The sequence below is a fragment of the Furipterus horrens genome, unplaced genomic scaffold (genome assembly GCF_987537825.1).
Source record: "Furipterus horrens unplaced genomic scaffold, mFurHor1.1.pri manual_scaffold_4, whole genome shotgun sequence".
NCBI lineage: Eukaryota > Metazoa > Chordata > Mammalia > Chiroptera > Furipteridae > Furipterus > Furipterus horrens.
The window spans coordinates 32,281,637-32,306,502 of NW_028327174.1; the positions used below are offsets into that span (position 1 = coordinate 32,281,637).

At 35.0% G+C, this 24,866-nt stretch overlaps 1 protein-coding gene across 1 annotated transcript; it reads right to left on the reverse strand.

Annotated features, from left to right (window-relative positions):
- Nucleotides 1-208: 208 nt before the first annotated feature.
- RECQL (RecQ like helicase) lies at nt 209-24,829 on the reverse strand. The gene is made up of 15 exons (XM_090272897.1): nt 24,727-24,829; nt 22,389-22,436; nt 15,379-15,576; nt 13,910-14,089; nt 13,098-13,204; nt 9,968-10,166; nt 7,926-8,092; nt 7,083-7,164; nt 5,897-6,045; nt 5,688-5,805; nt 5,033-5,171; nt 3,574-3,665; nt 1,917-2,136; nt 1,056-1,185; nt 209-472 (listed from the first exon to the last, which is right to left on the reverse strand). The coding sequence occupies exons 2-15, from the start codon at nt 22,402-22,404 to the stop codon at nt 320-322; spliced, it is 1,950 nt and encodes a 649-aa protein (XP_090129023.1). The 5' UTR covers nt 22,405-22,436; nt 24,727-24,829; the 3' UTR covers nt 209-319.
- Nucleotides 24,830-24,866: the final 37 nt, after the last annotated feature.

The following is a 24,866-nucleotide window of genomic DNA, read 5'->3' on the forward strand; positions in this document are numbered from 1 at the left end:
CTCACTTTTTGTGATGAGTATATGTAAAATTTTCAGTATAATAACACTGCTGTCAAAAGAAAAACACACAAGGCATAAAGAGCTTAAGATAGCTATGTGCACCTACTCCTAAGTGTTTTACATTTAAAGGGTTTTACATTAAAATTCTTATTTTCCCCTCATTTCATGCTGCTAAATTTTCAAAGGTCTCAAATTCTCATGTCTTAAATACTTTAAAGGAAAGTTTTTATTAGCTCCACGTGTATAAAATATTAATAAAAGTGTCTTAAACTTTTGATTAACTACAAAACTGTTCTCGGAAAATTTAGAAACACTTATCTCATGCATCATCAAGTTTTCTTTTCTTAGCCCCTGTATTCTTAGAATCAGATTGCTGAAACATGTTTGCAGACTTCTTCTGGAAGTGACCCAAACTTTTTTCTTCCATCTTTTTATCAGGTCCTCCAGAATGACAAGTTTGAGATGATTCAATCTACAAAACAGTAACAAAGTAAACACTTGATAAAAATTTAGCTCTTCTGTTTTCTCATGAGATTAATAATCCCAGTATTCCTTCTTTATCAGTTAGCTCTTTAAGTATCCAGTGGTCTGGTTTTTAATCTTCAAATTTCTACTCAAATATGAGTTCTATCTTGAATGGAAGGGTCTATGCCATCAGAGAAACCCTAAAGAACACCTTAAGTGTCCTTAGACACAATTGTACATGGCATGCTTTTGAAGGCAGGATAGTATTTGGTTTATAACTGCTTTTCAACCTCTGCCACAGAGGCAGACTTCTCAACCCACACTGATCACAACCAATGTCATGAGGGCAGGGTGCATCCCAGGATTAGACATTAAAATGGAGTCTTCACATTCCAAAAGGTTAGAAACTCCTAGTCTATACTAAAAGCCTAGTCTAAATTCTTCCACTTGATGTCTTCAATATCCAGGTTCTAAGGAGAACACTGACTTACCTCCTCTATGTTCAACTGGACATAGGAATATACTAGTTAAAGGAAAGCGTCACAGGCTTTAATGTTATTTTTAAAATATTTGAAAATTAAACCAGTTACCTTGAAACAGGTCTGTGTGGACTTCTTTACTTGCATAGTAATAACATGTGCCTCATTGTTCAGAAGATTTGCTTTAGGTCCTATTTTCAAATATGAAATGGTAGCGTAAGCTGTAAAACTGTAGTCTTCTCTGCAGAAGATAAAGGCCACCAATCAGAAAGGTTTTGAGGAGCTTCAGAAAACAAACTGAAATTTATAAAAATAACTAAGTGCAATAATTTTTAAGTAATACATTGATATGAAATTAGGTTACACTATAAAAATGCAATTTATCTTTATAGAAAGTATTTTAGTTTTTGACATACAGCAATTATAGTTGGAATTTATTAGGTAAATTTTGTATAGTGTTTAAAATTCACATGAAACAATCACAAAACCATTTGTTTTGTTGCAGTTATAAAAATGAGAAAGTATCATAAAGATACATCATGTTTTGTGGAAGAAAATACCAATTTTTGATTCTTGCAATTGAATAAACCATCATTCTTATGGTACTGGTTTTGAACATTTTACCATTTTATTTCTCTTTAAGTGTTAACATATCTCCTATTTATGGATCTACTGAGATATAACTAACGCCTGTAAAGTCCGAGTTTCCTTATTTCTAAAATTAAGGTAATGAGAATGTCCATTCTCATTTCACAATGTTGCTAAGAATAAATGTGGTAATATATGTAAAAATTATGTAACGTATTATATAATTATTGTTATAATTATTCATATGTATGTGAATTAGAGCTTTTATTCAAAGTAATCTTTTTGGAATTATACTTATCCACAAATGAAAAATAAAAATATGGTGAACTGTTTAAAAAAATCATAAAGCCAACATTAGAGGACCAGACATGGGTTTGTATATACTTAAGATACTGCTGTAGAAGAAAGTGTGCAATAATTTTCTCCAGGTCTTCTCGGGGAAGCATAGGAGGAGCAACAGCTGCTACCCGCAATTTTGCTGCTCCCTTTCCCATCCAAGAATCAATCAGTTTCAGTGGAGTGAGCTTTTCATTCATTTCCTCTGCCTGCTGCAGGATTTTGATAAGATCTCGGCAGTAGGCTGTTACATTCTTTCTTTCAATTGCTATAATGAAAGGCATACAGACAACTGGGATTTACAAATTAGGGCAAAGATAGTCTATCCTAAGTGGCTAAACTGGTTTAAAAACAAGTGTCAGTGTGACCCACCCTAAACACTGATTTATTAATGTCATCTGAGTAAAATCTAGGCTATTCCCCAAGTCTCTAGCACTAAACTGAGCTGTAGGCTCTTGAAGACACTGGGATTTACAGGGATGTAAAATTAACCTGGTTATCAGAAGGCTTCTGGATATGCTTTAGGAACCAAAGAGTGTCTGCTAGACATGATGATGGCATATGCTAAGAGATGAGTCAACAGGAGAGTCAATCTACTCTGCATATTCTCCTGATGTGTGCTCATTAAGCAATATTCTGAAAACTAGTATGGCTTCACAGCTACTCTGATTTAGAGACAAGACTGCCCTGGATAGATCTCAATTATTAATTGATACTAGCACTCTTTTATATATCAGACTCTTATTAATTTGGTCAGCAAAACATAGTTGAATAAATTCATACACAAGTAATCTCTGGCTGCAACATTAAAATTGTAGTGACCCACAGCCACCAAGGCGTCAGAACTCAAGAGAGGAACTGATTATTCCAGCTCTTCTAATATTAACACACACACAGTATTCGCTCACTTACTGCGGGTATTACGTTCTAGACCCCCCTGCAATAGGTGAAAATCTGCGAAGTAAGAATCTTACATTTATTTTAGTATTTATGTATATTTTAAGGCTTTATAAACCCTTCCCACACACTTATAAACCATTCCCAGTCCCTTATTAACCTTCCCCACTCCCTTATTAACATTTTCCACACTTTTATAAACACTACTTATGTTCTTAAACATATTCTACAGTCTTAAACCTACGTAACTTTGACAACATATGTATACAGCACCGCAAAATCCCACAATACAGTGAAAAACCCATGATAAATAATTAAATATAATATTTTTAAACATCCCGTGATACAGTGAGGCCGCGATAAGTGAACCACGGTATAGAGAGGGACTACTGTACACAGGATGAAATAAAGTTAAAATATAGTTCTAAAACACTGGTAAATTAGTGTCTTATGAGCAGTTAGTCATTATCTACATCAAAATGATTCACTATAATCTCAATTTTGCAAAAAATTTCTTTTCCTAATCAGTTACTACAAACTATGAGAGATTATCACAAGCTTAGCCATTTCTTATGCATTTGTAGTCTGATGATTTAACTCTCCTTCGTTTCTTAAAATTTTCACATGCCCTCAGTAATAGCAACATAAAATATACACACGGCTTTTCCTTTTATTTGCCTTTGTTTCAAAACCACGTTGTTACTTTTGAATCTGGAAAATTCTATTCATACTTTGTTTAATCTTTTAAATCTATTTTGGGGTAATCCTACCCATAAATTAGCCTCTAAAAGTTTAAAAAACAACTCACAAATATCTTTACAGCAATTGTCACACATTTTGTTACATGCTTCTGAGTTCCATACTTCATCAAAATGTTGAGCTATTAATACACGGCGACATCTGCCAACACAGAGATACATATTAAGTGATCTAATGAAGTTTTAAGAATCCTTACTTCAAAATACAAGATTACATAAAGTATTAGTTTCCTATTGCTACCATCTCATTACCACAAACTTAGTGGCTTACAACAACACTAACTTATTATGTTACATGTCTACAGTACACAAGTTTGATGTGGGTCTCATTGGGTAAATCAAGGTGAGAGCAGGACATTTTCTTCTGGAGGCTCTAGAAGATAAATCTGTTTACTTTCCTTTTCCAGTTTCTACAGACTGCCCGCATCCCTTGGCTCAGGGTCCCCTTTCCTTCATCTTTAAAGCCAAGCACAGTAGGTTGAATCTTGACATCACATCACTCTGACTGCTTCTGTCTCTGCCTCCTTCCACATTTAAGGACCCTTGTGATTATACTGGGCCCACCCAAATAATCCAAGCTACTCTCCCTATTTTAAAGATAGCTGATTAGCAACCTTAATTTCATTTGGAACCTTAATCTCCTTTTGCCATGAAAGGTAATATACTCACAGGTTCCAGGGATTTGGATATGGACATCTTTGGGGACTACTGTCCGCCCACCATATAATTTTTCCATATGTACTTGATAAACAGGTTTTAAAAAGAAGTGATTCATTTTCAAATTCAGTATTTTACTATTAAGTCTTCCTGGTAGCAGTTCCTTGTATTTTACAGTATCCATTTGAGTCTAAACTCAAAAATATGCCTCATGGGGGTCCACTGGACATCTAAGAAAATTTTCACTTTCTCATTTCTTTAACTAGATTATTGCAGCATCTATAGGAAAGAAATACCATTTTCTGCCACTATCTGGTTATCACTTATTTCAAAATTTTTGAGTCCTTTTGATGTGATGGGCAATAAGAGTACAAAGATGACAAAGGCAGAAAGGCCATCAAGGAGCTATATGGTTTAACTAAATGCACCCTGAATAGATTTAAATTTATTTCTTAAGGAGAAAGACCCTGCTCATCAACCTATCAGCTGATAAGATGGTTGGGATATGTTACGGAGCTCAACTCTCAAAATGCCCCTTATACACCTGTACAAAATTATTAAAACATGTAGCTATATACTCATGCCAGAGAAAAAAGGCTTGAACTCACTATTTGTATCAAAAACTTAAGTAAAATAGTTTTGGAGAATTATCTCAGAGACAGAATATATTTTCGTGCATTAGGGCAGATCCTGCAGGTCCTCACTCTTCAGACACCTGCTTTTTTACATGTTCACACTTGATGTTCTATCAATGCATTTACTGACTTTCCTAAGTACCCAAAGTAACATCATATACTTTCAAATTGTGTTTGTCTTTAATTGACAACAGTTAAGAAAGGGCATGTGGCTTACTTGCTTATGTTCTGACAGTATGACACCATCTCATAAAGCTTCTGTTGTCCCACATTTTCCATCACCACCATTGAACTGATTCTGAATATGTCTCCAAAGCCATAATACAAAATGCAGTCTGCTTTCATGTCATCTCGACCTATAGTATGAAAGATCTTGAGATTGCAGAATTATTTTTAAAAACTCAAAATAAGTAAAAGTAATATATGTAAAATCAGCTAGCAATGCTTCATTGTCTAAGTATACAACTAGAATTTTCAGACAGAAATGTGAAAGTTAGTTTGTAACAACTGCCCTCAAATTTTTTAAAAAAACAAATAGAAGTATCAATAATCAGCTTTATTAAATAAAAAATGTGTCCATAAGTAATCCAGTTATTTAATTTACAGAGTGAAAACCACTAATTAAAAATTCAGGAGGCAAAAAAGGACATCAAATTACCACAGCAAACATAAGACACAATTCAAAACACTCTAATAGAAAATCAGTGAAATTTCTTCACAGGCAAATTAAGTATAAAATTGAAAAAGAGTTCATCGTTTATTCTAAAAATAGTAGCAAATAATGAAAAATACAGAACTATTGAATATCATTTATAATATGTTTCTTGAAAAAGCTTTTTTTATAATGACTTCTGGGTTTGAGTTATACATACCTGCACGTCCACTCTCTTGGTAATAATTTTCCATAGATTTACTCATTGAATGATGAATAACAAATCTCACATCTGGTTTATCAATTCCCATACCAAATGCAACCGTTGCCACTACTACCTAAAATGTTTTAACATTTTACATGTTAATTAAGTCAAGCTAAAATATTCTTAAAGGTGAATTAGGCTTCTATTGAAGATATATACTTCACCTGAATTTCATTGGCTGACCATCTTCTATGAACATTGGTCTTATCTTCTGGTTCCATGTTGGCATGGTACGCACCTGCACTAATTCCCAGTTTCTGTAAACTAACTGTAACTTGCTCAGAATCCTTCTGAGAAAAGCAATATATGATTCCTGTAGTAAAATATGTCCAATTGTTTTATATATTATATATATATAATATTCCTGGAAAGAGGATTTTTAACACTCAAGACAGTAATTAATACAATGCATGGGGAAGAACAATTTATGAAAAATTTCAAGGCCTTGAACACGTATTGACCTTTTGATATAATTCACAATTTGATCGCCAGCTTGATCTAAAGCAGAAATGAGCCTTGAACACAGCTGATGGAACCCACTGCCTCTTTTCTCTCTCTCACTTTATCTCCCACTACAGTATTTCTCAAACCGATGTCCCACAGCTCCATCAGATGTTAGCAAGTGTGCTGTGAAAAAAGCTTCACGCGCATATGAGTTTAAGGAGCACTGAATCAAGTTAACAAGCGTCTTTCTTTATTTGCAGGGCTGGTTAGAACAGATATACCCTGTGAACCTCCAGGAAGGATAAATAGCTAGTCACAGCCTTTTCCAAAATTATTTGACCCTGAACTCCTTACCTGGGTTACCCATTCATATCTCCCAAAAAACTATAGAACAATTTTTGAAATGCAACATTTACACAAACTCTTTGCTTTAGTAACTTGCCTATTCATTAATCTCGAAACACAGGTATATATACTCTCAAATCCATTCATACTTAACTCATTCAATATGATCTATTTTTTTAATGTGTCCTTTCCTATAACGGACTCTATTTTATATCCCTTAAGAACATCTGTGCTTAATCTTCTATCTTACACATAGTGGGTACTAATTGAATACGTGTTATTAAAAATTAACATTATGTCATTATGTCTATTCTTTAAAGCGATCAAGTATAAATAAGCAAAAATACATCAGTTTTATAACTCATAATCTGTGTTATCAAATGTCACATCCAGTTTCTATGATCACCAAGCAAATTAATTTTATTATAACATGTTCAAGTATCTTCTGCCATGCATTAATATTTTTGATGCTAATCATTTATCAGTAGTATAGCAATGTAATATTAGTTACTTTTTGAAAGTTCTCTCTCAGTCTTCAAAATTGGTTTGCTATTTTATTACCTGATTGCCCTTTGTATCTCCCATTAATGACCTTTACAACATCTTCTATAAAATCTTCAGTGTTTGAGGGCTTTTGCCGAACCTAAGAAAAGCTAACTTTATTAAAAAGTAAATTAATGAGTACCATCCAAGTAGTCACTTACTGACAACTTTCATAAGCACTGTGTTTCTTCTGTTATTCTTTCACTCACCTCATATGACTCACCCTGCCACCTCCCAGCCTCTTCTTATCCTTATTTTTGAATTTACCAGAGATGAGAAGGCACGGAGGCACTGATTAACTTGTAAAGATGGAGACTTTATTTTATGGTGCTACTTTTATAAAAACATAAACCATGGCATAAATAACTACTCAATGAAAACTCAGAAAAATATTAAACCTATTCTTAAAAGGATTAAAAGGGAAGAAAAACAATTGCTAGGTTATTTATAACTGTTGTTTAACTTTCAAAGTTACTCATCAAATGTAATCTAAATAGGGGATATTAGCAAATCTTTAATGGCATATTAATATTGTATGATTTCATAATTTTTTTTTATTTCATAATTAATTTCAGTAAGGATGTCATTAGGATCCTTGGTGTCAATCTCTGCTTCTTCTCTATCCTTGCACAAGAAAGAATCTATATAAATTTAATAAAGCAGTATATTCTATGTAAACTAACAAAAATATGCAACAGAAGAGATAGCAGAAAAAAGCACTTATTGATGAGTCTGCTTATAATTACCTCCTGGTTTTAAAACTTTTAAACATAGTTAACTCATGCAAATAAATGTCATGAAAAGGTAACCTCTCTGCTACACCCTTCACAAAAGCTGTAAGTTGATATAAAAGTTACATACCTCATAATATAGATTTGGCCGATTAAAAGAAGCTGTAAAAGTAAAACACTTTTCGACACACAATATTTTCTGAGCATCCTTCAAAACATGACTTGTTGCTGTTGCAGTCAGGCCAATTAGTGCTGTCTTTGGGAACTGCCGCTTTAAGATACCAAGTGCCTTATAATCTGGAAAAAAAAACACAAATGGCACTCTTTCTACCCTTTAAGGAAGAGAGTAGACTAAGCCTTTGCACATGACAGAGATGATCACTGACTGCTGTAACTGGTCTCCGTAGCTATCTATCTCAGTAAAGCCTTTTTGAATAGGCAGGCTTTATTACACTTTAACTGGTTCTTTGAAAACACTGTCTGTGGCCACAGATGGAACTTCCTGTTGAGGAGAATAAATACCTAACATTTCCAGTAACCTCTATACTACATGTGCTGAACAGGAGATTGAAGAGGCAGCGGGCGTAGCCAAAGCATTTGAATTTATTACAGCTGACAAGAGGTAAAAGAGACCGTCAGCCTAAACCCTTCAATCATCAGGAGTATCCAAGAGTGGTAAGTTCAGACCAGAAAAAGCTTGGTGAGGGCACCGCTTTTTTATAACCTATTTTAGGAAACCAATCTGGGCTCATACCTCTCATACACATCTACATCATTAGATAAGTTGTCCTTAAGTACTTAAATTATTTGGATTAAAGTGAAAAAGAAATTGCTAAATGCTAAGGTAGAGGCCTATGAAACTACAGAGGAGAAAGGAGCCACATGGAAGGTTGCGAAGGTTTCAAAGAGCTACCATTTGAGTTGGGTCTTGAAGAATAGGCAAAGTTCCTCAGGAAGAGAAGAGGAAAACATCAGGCAGAGGAAACAGCATATACACTACAGACACACTGGCATGAAATTACTCAGGAGGCTGCGATAAGAGCAAGCAGTTCAACAGGGCTATATCACAGCGTAATTTGCTATTTGGATCTATCATCAACACCATTGAGCAGGGAACCATTTTCCCTTCATGGTCCGAGTTAGACCTGAAAGCTTGTTCTCTAAGACCATGAACAAGACCACTCTCTCCACTTTCATTCAACATAGTATTGGAAGTCCTAGCCAGAGCAATTAGGCAAGAAAAAGAAATAAAAGGCATCCAAACTAGAACAGAAGAACTGTCACTATTTGCAGATAACATGTTGTTATAGACAGAAAATCCTGATGATTCCACCAAAAAAGCTATTAAGACTAATAGATTCAGTAAGGTTGCAGAATACAAAATCAATATACAAAAGTCAGTTGTGTTTCTAAACATTAATAACAAACTATCAGAAAGAGAAATTAAGAAAACAGTAGCACTTACAATTGCATAAAAATAATAAAATACCTAGAAATATATTTAACCAAGGAGGTGAAAAGTCAATACAATGGAAACTATAAAGCATTGATAAAAGAAACTGAACAAGACGCAAATAAACAGAAGACACAAATGAATCGAAGAACAAATAGTTAATATGTCAATACTATCCTAAGCAATCTACAGAGTCAATGCAATAGCTTATCAAAATACCAATGGCATTTTTCACAAACTTAGAACTAATAATCCTAAAATTTATTTGGACCCCGAATAGCTAAAGCAGTCTTGAGGAACAAGAACAAAACTGGAAGTATCACACTCTGGATTTCAAACTATACTACAAAGCTATAGTAATCAATAGAGTATATTATAACTCAGAATGTCAACTGAAGAAGACAACTTTGAGGAAGATGCAAATTCCTCAACAGATGTGAAGAACCTAGAGGTCAGTAAATCTTTATGGCTAAAGGTGGAATAGTATATTTGCTAACAGACATACATTTCAAAGGATAAAGGCAATTAGACTAAACACTACCTTGCAGGAGTAAAGATACTACAGATTCTGCCTCTTGGCTCCCCTTATATTAGGGCAAGAGAAAAAGAGTAATAACTACCCAAGAGGATAATTTTAATGGAAGCAGGAATTTTCAATCATGTAAAGCTGAGTAATAAAATAGTCCCAGCATTAGGCTTTTCAGACACAACATACCTACCAGGTCTGAAATCATGACCCCAGTGACTACAGCAGTGAACTTCATCCACAGCTATTCGGGTAAGTCTCCTTGCCTCATAGGCTTTCTCTAGTCTTGACATAAACATTTTGCTTTTTGCAATTTTCTCTGGAGTCACATAAATTAGCTTTAGCTTGGAGTTTTTATTGACCATTTCAGCATGAACCCATTTCACATGCTCCTATTGAAAGTAAAAAAAAAAAAAAAAGACATAATGATAGAACTAAGCCAGCAGACTGCAACACTAAGTGATAAATGAAGATGTTCATTACTCAAAAGCAATAGCCTTGGACTATTTAACATCAGATATTTCAGTCATTAAAATTGAAATCTTCAGTACTATCTTCATGGCAGCTGAGTGAATAGAATTTTAGTTATTTACTTACACCCAAGCTGTTGGTAAAAGAATAATCTCATTTGACAAAAAGAGAACAAGAAATGAATGACATGATACTTCAATAAGCATGTATTCTATGAAGACTTAATTCTAAATTGTTCATAATAAATGCCAAAATTTAAGCTAAGTGCAATAACTATGGTTATAAAGGTGTTTTATTAATTTTAACATTATTATTTGTAGTCACTATCTATCTGTGAACACAAGTTATTCTTGATTAGCTACTTTAATAATGCCATCAAATCTACATATAATCTCTTAATTAACTTAATTAAGATTATAATATCAAATATATATATATATTACATATAACAAAAATAAATCTTAGGCAGTAATAGTTATTGGGTTCTTACTACTGTTTTATTTTATATAAAACTCTGTACATTAGATGCCATTTTTTCCTTCTCAACTAATAGGACCGAAAGAAGTGTTAAGAAATGATGGTAGATGTGATAGAAAGTCAAAACTGCTTTCATTATCCCAGAAAGCAGTTTATTAACTCCTGGAAATATTCTTAACTTTTTAAAGAAATAGCCAAAGTACATTAAACATTTCAAGTGGCCCTAAATGTCCCAGAAATCTTAGGGGAGCAAACATGAAGTTATCTCCTCAGAAACAGGCAGATACAAAAACACAAAGAAAACAAAAGGAAAAAAAATGTAGCGCTTTCTGGCTGAATAAGTGGAGAAGCAAGGTTTAAAAATTAAAAATGTTGTATTCGCATCCTATTAACTACTAGTGACAAAAACAAGAAAACTCGATTTATCCCTAAATTTTCAAGCAGTAGTGATATGGCATGAACTTGTAATTATACAACTTTCTAACTACTTTACATATATGTACTCTCTTTTTCAGTGTAAAGGAAAAACAGTATTAGAAGGCAGTGTTCTCCATAGATTAATTCTGTCAAATAAGAGTAGCTATAATGACACAAGAATTTAAATAAAACAAAAACATATGAGAAAAACTAAAGGAGCCAGGATTTCTTGGAGATATGACTAATTTGAAGTCTGGAAAGAAATATACAAAATGAGCCTGGAGCATCTTATTATAAAAGAAAGCAAGGAGTGAAAAGCTATGGGGTGAAGGAAAAAAGATTCAGGAGCTAATTTAAATAGATCCTCAATGCCCCAAAATAAGACTATGTCAGCATAAAAAATAATAATAATAATAACTGTGGATTAAAATATATCAAATATGTTAAAAATCCATATAAATATGGGTATATATATATGTATATTTGGGGGGAAAGACCTTATTAACTACCTTTGGAGATGCTGGAAACCAACTCTTTCTGAAAACTGGTAAAGAAAGGAAAAGGATTTTCAAACTGCAAAAAGTTAATAAGGAAAAAGTTCTTTATAGAAAAGCTTATAGTGATAGAATTAAAAATCATCATTTATAACTTCCTAAATAGCAGCTCTAAGGTAAGAAATAATCATGGGTGGCTAATAAAACTACTAGGTCAACACTGATAGAAAAACTGATTATTACAGAGCAGGCAGACATCACCTGAACCTACTGATCAAGCTCAATAGCACAAAGAAATAACCAGGTATTATGTAATTCCTGAGTATTGCCATGGGAAGTATACTCTTGCAATTACAAAAAAAAAAAAAAAATCCAAATCTAAGTTCAATCAAATGTTCAGATCTAACTAGAAGGAACAAGTTAAACATCACAAGAGTGCAATCAGGGAAATTCAGAATATAAGAACTAGAAGACAAAGAACCTGGTTTCTTCAACAAATAATTTGCACAAGCAATAAAAATAAATATGGAGAACCTGTGGCTATAACAACCAAATACAACATAATGCATAAATCTATCTGGACCATGATTTAAAACAAAAAAGATTTGATAGATCTCAGAGGGGAGGGGCATAAGGGGGGGACTGGAAAAATGAGCTAAAGAACATATATGCATATATGATTAGCCCATCGGTATAGACAACAATGTGGTGGAGGTTGCTGGGGGGTGGGGCTGGGTGGAAGGAGGGCAAAGGGGGGGCGGAGGGATAAGGAACATCTGTAATAATGTCAACAATAAAAAATATTAATAGTTTAAAAATAAGATTTGATAAAACAGATATCTGAGTATTTTTATTGATAATTTTAAGAAATTGATTTAAAATACTAAAGGGGTTACAACTGAAATATGATGTACGGGATTTGTTTCAAAAAAACAAACCAAGAGGGAGGAGGTAGGGAAAATAGGGGGTGGATAGATGAAGAAAGATCAGCCAGATGAAGGTAAGAGTCCATTCCTAAATGGAAGAAATTCCACAGGATAGGGTTTCATATTAGTAATTCATTAAAAATTCTTGCTTATTATTTTATAGTGGGTAATACAAAATAGGTCAGCAAATATTTCCCGTATAGTGCCAGATAGTAAATGTTAGGTTTTGTGAACCATACAGTCTATCACAACTACTTAACTCTGCAAGTGAATGAGCAATAAAATTTTATGCACATTGAAATCTGAATTTCATATCATTTCCATACTTCACAAGTTTTTTAACCATTTAAAAATAGAAAAATCAATCTTAACTCATGAACCATACAAAATAGGCAGTGGGCTAGAAATGACCAGTAGTTTTCAGCTCCTGATATAACCAGTAATCAGTTTAAATTTTATAAGCAATTAATTGTAGCTAAGGTTCCTATTTCAGTGAAGAGCTAAAAAATAAATAAATAAATAAGCCACAGTGGCGTACCTTAGAACTAGAAGCATTTAACATGGTAGCTGAAATTTCTAATTGTTTTAAAACTATTAATTGGTCTTCCATAAGAGAGATCAATGGACAAATCACAAGTGTAAAACCTGGAAGAGAGAAAAATCTAATTTAAATTTTATACCACCACCAGAACAAGTTTCGACCTTTACTATAACTTGTGGGCACTACCCATCAATTCAGACTAATTTTCAATCCAACTTTAGCCATATACTATCTATTTCTTACTCTCATTAATAAAGGAGAAAGTTACAAATAAATGGTCCTAAGCCAAATAAGCAAATATGTGGTTAAGTAGAAATCTCCTCCCTCATTCAGTCCTACAAAAATATAGCTAATATCAGTTTGAATTTTTAATTCACTATCATTTTAAACAATAAGTACTGGTAATCTCAGTAAAATAATATAAATCAAGTAAAAAACTATCCAGTTATATTAAAGTTATTCCAAAACTTCCCCTTCCCAAAAAACCATAACAATCTGTACAATTGAAAATGTTACATAGGTATTCGTCTATTTACTGCACCAGGTTAATTTATTCTGAGTAGAAATCAATGAACAGTTTATTGACTAAATGAAGTTCTGGTAATATATCCCCTTTCTCTTAAAACAAATTGTTGACAGTTATTAAGAGCTATCCTACATTGTTAAAAATATGACCTCATATTTCTACTGTTTGTTTCTTAAAATAACCTCGGGAAGAGGGCAGACCCATTTATTTTTTAAAAGACTTAAAAATATATTAAGAGAAATAACATTTCTTCAATTTAAAATCAATTTTTATTTATACATACCATCTGAACATAATGCTGGTAACTGGTAGCATAAGCTCTTCCCACCTCCTGTAGGCATAACAAGAAATATATCCTTTCCAGACATTGTTACATTAATAGTTTCAAGCTGAAGCAGTCTGAATTTCTCCAGTTTAAAGACATTTTGCAGAACATCTTTAACTTTATCAGACCATGGAAAATCTAAAAAGAGTAAAATAAGTTAATTAGATCATTTAGGATTATAAATGAGACACATGCACATGGCTGCTTTTACAATAATCAGATAAATATATATAAGACTTTAATACTCTTGACAATTTAACTTTCATAATAATAATTTTGAGATTAGTTTAACTCATTAAGCTATAAGCTAAAGCAAAAGCAAATTTAATGATATACCATAAGAAACAGTGTATCAGAAAAAAAATCAAAACCTTTGCCAGCTGAGAATTAACCTCCACAGAAGAAGGCGCTTAATGAGATATTTGAAAAACCATCTGAATGTCAACCAAGGAATTCAAAGTATCATAAAAAACTCAAGTATTATGAACAAAGTTAACAGTTACCTAGAATTGTTGGTATAAATATCCTGTTTAGAAGTGAATCACTAGAAAACAAGACCCACAAAAGCACTGCTATTCCTTCTAAAATTACAGTATTTCTTTTTTGTTTGTTTGTTTTTTGGTTGTTCACCAATGTTTATTTTTCAATTACAGTTGCCATTCACTATTATATTAGTTTCAAGTGTGCAGCATAGTGGTGAGACACTTATATAACTTACATAGTGATTCCCCATAAGTTTGGTACCCACCTGACTCCTCACATAGTTATTACAACATTACTGACTGTATTCCCTAAGCTGTACTTTACAGCCCATGACTATTCTGTAACTGCCAATCTGTACTTCCCAATCCCTTCACCCTTTTCACCCATTCCCCAACCCTTCTCCCATCTGGCAACCATCAGTCTGTTCTCCGCATTTATGAATCTGTTTCTGTTTTGTTTATTTTGTTTTTAGATTCCACATGTAAGTGAAATCATATGGTATTTGTCTTTTTCTGTTTCCCATTATAATTAATGATACACATGATGTTTAGCAGGATCTTAAATCAAAAAAGATTTGTTCACTAGAGCATGAAAATGAACTGGACTTTGGCAAAAAGTTTGAGTTTTTTAATTGTTTAATTTTGTCTAGTGAAAATTTAGTTAAAATAAATATCTTATTTTCCCAAGCATTGATTCATGCTGTTAACATTACTGTTGTTACCCATATTTGGAAAAAAAAATAAGGTCTGAATGATAAAAGCCTAATTCAAAAAGACTACAGAACACGGAGAATAAAAGGTCTGTCTATAAGATTCCCATGACAGTTAAGGAAGCCAGTTTCACCTCTAAGTTTACTGGAAAGCACTGGCCCAGACACAATGATCTGACTCCACTTTAAAGAAACAAGAAGAAAAAAGCTGGCAAGAACAAAAAAAAGAATAAACCTTCTTTATTCCAAGAGGCAGGTGAAGAGTCACATTCATTGCTTCCCCCAGCATCAGAATCCTCCAAACACTGCTTTATTCTGTTTGTTAGGACGTTTTTTTTCTGAGTAAGCTCCTGTTGCCTTTCCAGAAGTTCCTGAATTTGAATGTCTACTGCATGTAGTTCGTTGTTCACAGAATCCAATTCCTCAGTTAGAGCTGTAAGAGAGGAAAGAGGATACAATGAGTAAACAGAGTCAGTTACAATTTTAGATTTCACTATTGATTTTTAGATATTCTTCACCATCTAAACCACAGATAAACTTGTAAGTTTTGCAGACTGGTTAAGAACATTTGTTTTGGAGTCACACTGGCAGGACTTAAATCTCAGGCCCTACTCTTACCTGCTGAGTGACCACAGGTAAGGTACTTAACTGAGCCTCAATTTCCCTATCTGTAAAATGGGAATAATACCTAGTTTTCATAGCACTATTATAAAAAATTAAGTGAGATAACATATTGAAGGCTCTTGACATAGTAACTGGTACACAGCTAAGCATATTGAATAAGTGATATTTATATTAATTATGATGTAGGGCAGTGGTCCAAAAATCTCCTAAATCAAGTAAAGTGACCTGACTTGGAAGCAAAAGGAAGTTATTTAAAAGCAATCCTCTAACTTATTAGCTATTTATTTCCCAATAACCATTCACCTTTGGGCTCATATGATGGCAGGATAAGGATTCAATGATTATACACAAGATGAAGTAACAAGTGAAAAAGAATCAAGTGTGCTATTGGAATTGGCATTACAACTTCATCGTAACTAATTTATAAAGCCTTATCATATGATTCTAATGAAAGTCAAAGTGAGATTCCTTTTGACACCACATCTATGGAAGCTGTAAAATTTTTAAAGATGTCCTTGGTGCTTTACAAAACACTTGCCTGCATTATTTAGCGTCCACTTTTAGCACCTTCTCATGAGGTAAAATCTTATGGTTATGATTTAAAATAGGATGTTATGGTGACGTTGTATTGTACCATCTGCCAGAATTCCCTTCCCTGTATGGTTCTGGGTTAGGATTGGCCACAAGTCAGCTCTGCATGAGATCTGGAGGTGGCAATAACAGCAGGTTGAGTTACATTCAGGTGCTTGGCATGAGGTCAAACGTAGCTGCAGCTCACTCATGTCATCATAGATCTTCTGGCTCACCTTGCTGGTGTGGGGCAGAAGCCAGTTCTTCCAGCCCCTGAAGAATCTTCTTTGGGCAGTAGCTTGGCCCACAGCTTCTTTGAATCCTTGAGCAACTTCATGTGCAACTTCCTGTGACAAGTACAACAGCTCTTCCACAGGGCACCAGCATCCTGGAAGTCAGAGCCTTGTAGGCAATGACAGACCAACATGAGTCCCAGTGAGAAACAGGCAAGTTGCACATTGTCCTTGTAGATTTCAGCTGATGCTTACCCGCCCACACTTCACATCCCTCTTCCCATCCCTAATGCTGGCACTACTGACTTCAGGGCTAGCAATGGACTGCTTAACCAGCTCCTGGGGTCATGGAGGGACTAATACCCATGATAAATTTCTTATACCGGATGGAAACCTAACCAACACCCAGTACTGTTCCAGATGAACAGAAAGTTAAGGTTGGGCTCCCTGAATTGCTTCCAGGCCACCTGGAATTGGGTCTCTGATCTGATTTTATTTCAAGACATGAATGGCCTTTGTTTGCAGTGGTAAAAGGGACAATGGTATCCCCTGGCATGCAGTAGACAAAATCATTTAAATTATAATCTATACACACTGGTAATTAAGTATCTAGAGCTACTTTAGAACTTGGAGAAAGAAATGCAGGATCTGAGTAAAGAGACCTCAAAGTTGCTATGACTGTCCTAAAAGAAATTTTATCTCCTGTAGCTACAATGTGAAGATTATTGAATACCCACCCTAAGTCTACATTCTGCAGATGGCTGAAATACAATTATATTGAATCCCCAACTTTGCAGGGCCTCGTATTAAAGATAGTGATTAGGAAAATGTGACCCTTGTAATTGGAATGGGAACATCTGGGCAGATTCCAATGAAGCAGGAACACTCAGCCATTAAATTCTGCCAAGTCTCTTTTGCCCTTTCTTCCCTTTCTGAAACAGCCTCCTCCTGCCTGAAACACCTATAATGGTCTTTCCTTGGGTAGTTGTTTTGCAAGGGATTGCTAATCCTCCTAAGGATCTTCCCCCACCACCTCTCAGCGCTTCAAGACCCAGGAAGCTCTAGAGGGTGAGGTACAAAAGTGAGACCCATGAGAAGACACAAAAAACACCAAACAAGATGCATTTGCCAATACATACACCAGAAACCTAGGGAATAAATATGGGAAGAGATACTAAGGGTACTAAATCAAGGTGGATGGAATATAATATTGAATGAAACTAAATGTATTGCTATGGACTCAATAAGACATTCTGGATTTAGTGAGCTAAGAGTGCTCAGGAGTAGCTTTAATAATTTACTTACTTGGTTGCCAGAAACTGGGCCCCTAAGATGGATATCAGAAAGTTGGATGGAATGATACAAGTGTAGATTCCAATGAAGTCAAAGGGCTAGAAGTTCCAGGGTATACTACATAGGAGGGCATCCGGAGGCTTGGGGAGATTGGGGTACTAGAGTGGATTATCAGGTATATTGATTATCCACTCCCTCGCTGTACACCATGAGGATCCAGAGGACACTCCCTTCACCGAGGCTGTGAGAAATACATTCACGAGGGGAACCCCAGCATCCCTGAAGAGTTCTGGAGTGGTTGTTCTCTGTAAGTCAGGAATGACAGTGGGAAGTACTGCCTTTACACTAGACTACCTGCATCAATGAGAATGATGGATTCTAAGATACAGGGACTAAATGGTGGCAGTTCACAACCAAAGAAAAGGTAGATGTGGTTGCCATAACAGGCAACAGAGCAGAAGCAGTAATCAGAATAGTCTGACTGACAGAGATCTTTGGCAATGCTAGTTGATCATTGTTTCTGAGATGGAAACAGATGATTTGATTTTATAGGTAGAATATAAAGCCCTGATTCTGGTAAACATAAGTCTCATTTCAATCACCACAACAGTCTTCATCCTTCAACCAATTCCCAGACAGGAGCCAATGTACAGACCCCAAGTCACTTGAATCAAATGGAGGTTGGGGCCCTTTGAGGAAGGACATTACTACACGGCTAAAAACTTACGTAGTAAATCTTTCCACGAGTCTCCTCCAGAGAAACTTATCAGGGAAATTGTGTATTGGAGGAGGAAAATAATTTCTCAGAAATTACTGAACATTGACAGTAAGAAACAAGAACCATAATACCTACAAGAATTTCTTTTTTGATGTTTATATATATCCCATATATGGGTTTCTCATTCTTATTGGTGGGGTTTTTCGTGTGTGTTTGTGTATGTTTGTCCTTTCTATGCCTTTAACACCTAAAATAAAAAGTGTTAATAGTAGCTAATTTCATATCTCAGGATTTAAGTTAGAGGATTACCAAGAAGGATGCAATTCAGCAAGAAATAAGCATCATCGATATATAAATAGAATTTGTGCCCTCTTTTGGAGTGATATGGGATAGCTGTGACTTGTTAAGCAGAAGCATAACTTTGCTATTTCCTTTATTTCGAAATTAAACATAATTAAATTAAAAGAGGAGTCTACGGGTACCACGTAGGCAAGGGGTGAAGTCTGGTGGCTTTGTACTGTGAGAACTTAGCTATGCTAAAACGTCATTTCCTAGAATTTCTTCCCTGCATAGTTCTAGGTTAGGGCAAAGAGAACTTTGCCAGAAACTTGGAAGGTGGAAGTGAAGCAGCGGCCATATTTTCCATATTTAAGAAGGTCAGTGTAAGGTCAGGGCTGGTGACCTCATTGGCATGTGGCAGCAGCTGAGCCCACAGCTCCAGCTGCTGCTAGACATCTCTGCGGAAACAGCAGTTCCCCCAGATCTGTTGGTTCTCTTCTCAGCTTCTCTGAACCCTCAGCCAGTTGCATGCAACTCCATCGGAAGTACACCAGCTCTTTGACATGTTTTCTGCATCATCCAAATTGGAAAATTTGAGGCAATGAGAGATTAATACAGGTTCTAGTTAGAAACGGAAGTTCATCTTCACAGGTGGCAGTTTGTTTTTGCATTCCCCACATCTTCTTTTCCAGATGCTGGTTCTGCCAACCTGAGGCCCAGTGCCAGACACACAGGGAACATGCATAAAGAAAGAGCTTAACCACCTCCCATAATCACATAAGGGTTCATACCTATAGTAAATCCCTTATAGCATTCATAGTGCCTCTGCTTCTCTGATGAAACCCTAGCTGATAGAGATGTTAATGTCGACCCATGGAACACAGTCATATTGTATCTTAGACAAAATCCTGATTGCCTACAAATATTAAAAAGTACAGCTAGCTGTAATAAGTTGGTTATTTCAATGTTTTTTGGTCAAACCTATCATTTCTAATGCTGGTATATGCAACACAAGACTTTACTATATGAAATGAAATTGAAAAATAAAGTATATAATTTCAACAATCCATAATGAAGAGGGACTAGGAGTGAATAGGGCTTATTACAGCAACTCTATCTCTAACGCACAGTGAACTGAGTAGGGATCATACGCCAGTGTTCCTGAGCTTGCAATTGACGCATGGAAGGTGCCAACCTTCAGAAACAGCACATTTTCTAGCAATATCACAAACTGAAATTAACACTGAAAGTGATTTGCCACCATGGAAGTCATGAGATCCAAAGTAACAAACTATCTGAAGGCAATTTCAAAGAGGGATTTCAAATATAGTTCAACAAGTGGGTAGAACAATAGAAAAGGTAGATTTATTTGAAAGGGGTACAATATTATGAAAGCAATTATTTGTAATAAGTATCTCTTATTAAATAAAATGTATCTATTTCATTGTTGTTATTTTTAAGTCATACCCCACTGATAAAGCTGAAGTCTGATTAAATAAAGTAAAATAACATATGCAACCCAAAAATGATCATACTGAACTGAGCTGAGGTTCAGTAACATCTCTTAAACCCTCATTTTAATCTCTAAGTAAAGATTGCTTCGGTTAGCACTTAATATAACTTAAATTCTTTTTTTATTGTTTTTCTATTACAGTTGTCCCATTTTTCCCCCCATTGCTGCCCCCCACCCAGATCGCCCCCTCTCCCACAGTCATTCCCCACCCCGTTGTCCATGTCCATGGGTTATTTTTACTAGTTCCTTTACTAGACCCTTCCCCTATATACCCTCTTCTCTCCCTCCCCCCACAAAGCCCCCCTGATAACTGTTTTTCTGTTCCTTGTTCAATTTTGTTCTAAATTCTTAAAGTTTATTAATAATGCTCAGAGTATGAAAATGAGTCATGAGTCAAAGCCAAAACTATGTCATTATTTTTTCCTGTTTGTATTTAAACAAACTGGTTTGTGAGTGGCATGGGAGGCTGGTGCCATTTCTTTACTTTGAAAAAAACCTAATCTTGTCACTCTGCTATTAAGAGCTGGTATGTAGCAAAGGCCATATTCCCTAAACTGTACAAAAGACTGAAAAGTAACCATATAAAAGTTCCTCACCACTGCCATCCACCTCTTAATCGAACAGATAACAAGATTTCATTAATAAGCACAGTCCTATCTGGTCAAGTTAACGGGAACAAATAATGGATAGACACATATCAAAATACCAACAGTATCTGCCTGGAAGAGGTAGAATGTTTTTCTTTTATATTTTAAAAACATTTCAAATTAACTCCACTTATAGGAATGTATCTTAAGGAAATAATCAGAGAAGCACACAAAGCTTTCAATTCATAGATGTATTTTTTTGTTTTAAAAATGGAAACAGCATAAAAATTCAACACAAAAAGATTAAGTAACATTATTTATTTAATGTCACTTCAAAACAACAAAATACAGTGCAAGTATTAGAATATTTACAATACAGAATTTATTTAACAGTATGTTTAATTCTATACTTATATTATTTTTTAAATCACATTTCAAAACAGTATGTACTGTATATATTTTTTACTTGTTTAATAATAAATTAAATGTTATAGTATTAATCTAAGGAATAAGATTAGAATTGATTTATATTTTCTAGTTTACAATTTTTAGGTTCCTAGAATTCAATCAAAAAACATATTCTCCTTGGAACCTTTATGCATTGCTGGTGGGAATATAAAAATCGTGTAGCCGCTATGGAAAATATACACAGCAGTTACTCAAAAATTTCAATGTGTGATCCAGTAATTCCATTTCTAGGTATATACCCAAATGATTGAAAGCAGGGAATCAGATATTTGTAAACCAGTGTTTACAGCAGCATTATTCACAATCCCCCCCAAAATGCAACAACCCAAATGTCCAGTGACCGACACTTGGATAAACAAAAGGTGTTATACAGAAGGTGTTATATACATGCAATGGAGTACTATTCATCTTAAAAAGATATATATTACAAACTGGATGAATCTCAAAGACATTATGCTAAGTGAAATAAGTTAGACACAAAAGGACAAATATTATATGACTCCACTTAAATGAAGTACCTAGAACAGTCAAATTCCTAGAGACAGAAAATAGAATAGTGTTACCAGGGGTTGCAAGGAAGGGAGCAATAGGAAGTTATTGTTTAATTGCATACAGAGTTTCAGCTTGGGAAGATGAAAAAGTTCTAGAGATGAAGATCGGTGACGGATGCACAACAATGTGAAGGCACCTAATGCCATTGAATTATATGCTTTAAAATAGTTTAAAATGGTAATCTTTGTCATGTATATTTAGCATAATTTTTAAAAATCTGGAAAAACAAATTTTTTAAGCAAATATATTTTAAATTTACTTATTTTTAGTAAGACTTTTATTCAGAGCAGTTTAAGGTTCACAGTAAAATTGAGAGAAAGATAAAAAAAAAAAGCAAATTATTTTTCAAAGAACATGCAATTAAAAATAGAACAGACTAAAAATCAAAATGTAATCATTCCCACTAACCTGAAATAGATGCCATTCTAAAACCGAATTGGAAATCCAAATTTCTTTCTAAAAATGAAAAAAGAAATCATAGCAACATTTTTTAAAAACAGTACTATTGATTATGCTCAACTAATGGTACTGTCACAACTAAGCATACACACACACAAAAAAAAATTAGAAAGTAACATTTTAAATAAGGACTAAATGGTTCTTACAACACTGATTTTTTTTAATGGAAAATTCTCTATTTTTCAGAAGTGTCCAAGTCACATAAAAATAGAGTAACAAGTACAATGTAAATATCACAGAAAGAATCACGACATACAAAGTGATGTAACAAAAAAGAGCAAAGATGTGAAGTTAAATAGAGTACTAAATTTTTATGTAATTTTAGCAACATTATATACCTTGTTCCTCTCAGCTTCTTTCCCTACTTGTAAAATTGGGATAAACCTATCTTGTAAATAACAATTTGGACAGATTCAAATGTACCAGATTAAGCAAAAATCCATTAACATAAATAACCAAATTAATCATTCAACCTTTTACTGAATACTTGCTTTAAAGAATTGCGATTTAGGCTCAATTTTTTTAAAGGATTTCATATTCTATGGGGTGGGGGGTGGTAAATTTCAGAAGGAGAGAACCTGAAAACCTCAGAAGTAGGGAAACATATGGTTTGTATTAAACTCTAAATACCTATAAATGACTAAAACATAACAGTACATATATGAGCAAGTGGAAGGAGATGAGGCTTAAGGGTAGGAACTTTATTTAGGTTGCCTATAATCCCCCTGACCACTACCCCTAACTGATATGGACTATCAACATTTTCTAAAAGTAACTTAGAATGTTCTCCAAAGGCAACTTTAGCATGAAGCTACCCTTAACCAGACTGCTGACCTTCACCCATCCTACGCAGAATCCTGAAACTACCACTAGGCTGGAAAGATGGAATCTTCTTTGCCTTGCTAAGGTGTCTGGAATAGCCACGGCATATAACATACCAAAGTAGGGAAGTAGACCAAAAACTTTTAATTCTTTATTTACATAAACATCTCTTCACCACTTTATGGAAACAGAATCCTCCTTCTCTAGATCGCAAGGTTTTCTGGCAGGGGTTGAGTCTCCTCCCTTTGTATTCACATAGCCTAGTAAAGTGCCTGCAATATAGTGCAGACTCAGGTTTGCTGAGAATTGAAAGCCGAGGCTACCTCTACTCTAATGAAAGAATGTATTCTATAACCATTTCCCCCACTATTTTAAATTATATCTTTGATTATACTGTAAAAAAAAAAAAAAAAACTTCTAAGAAATTCCTCCTCCAAATGATATGATTTAATACTAAAAGATTTATCAATATAAAATATGTTCAGAAATGAATGAGCTATAGAGCAGGTCTGTCCGTCAGAAGTGTAGCTAAGCACTGTTAAAATCACAAAAAGAAGTCTAGCCTTGAAAACTACCTGAGCAGACACCACCAGTTTAGTCATACAACCAAAGTTTAATTTAGCTTGCTTTATAAAACTAACTTAACCTGGGTCGTTTCTCATTTAAGCCTCTGGAAATTGTAAGTAAAACTTAAAAGTTTCCCAAGGCTAATATGAGATAATCACGGACCAATTCCCTATCATTTAACACAATGTTAATGTTATAACCAGTCGCTGTGAAGATAAGCAGCCACTACCTTCTCACTATATAAGCTGCTTTAACAATACACCTCTGAGTTTCACTACGTGTTCTGGTTTGAGTGCCCCCGGTTAGCGAAATCTCTTCTTGGTGTTTGAACAAATAAACTTTCACTACTTCCGTTATTCACTGGTTTTATTTCTGTTGCTTCTGATGTTTGACAGCACCCACAGGAAATATTTTATAGTCTTGCACCCAGTCACCGACGCTGCCGGAAATGCCACTGAGGAACCACAGGTTAAATCAGACACACGTCCCCCCCCTCTCCCTGCCACCTGCGTTTAGAGGCAACAGCAATTTAATAAAACCCACCCATACGCTTATGCGTCCCCACTAGTATTTCCCAATAAACGATGACTGCCAATAAGCAGGCTTTGGCGACCAAGCTTCCTGCGTGGAAAACGCCGGAGATAAAACGAACGTGCCCTAAAGGGCCTGCGTTCCCCTGAGCTGGGCGACGATTACCGCCCAGTCTTTCCCCTGCCAAAGTGGGAGGAAGCGATCTGCTACAGACCGGCCTCGCCTGCAGGCAGGAAAAGGAAAGACTGGCCATTCCAGAGCGTAACCAGAGAAACAGCAGAAACTCTCCTCGAGAGATTAATAAACTCCTATCCGGCCTCCCCTGTCTTCGACCCCAAAGTGCCCCGAACTCCGAACTGCTCCTCACCGCGTTCCGCCGCTTTCCAATAAAAAGTTCCCGCCACCAAGCTGCCCTTTCTCTCGAGCCCGGAGCATCCACCCTTCCGGGTCGGTCCATTTAACCAATTGCAAGTAACACCCTCCTCTAATTGGTCAAGGGGTGTGGCC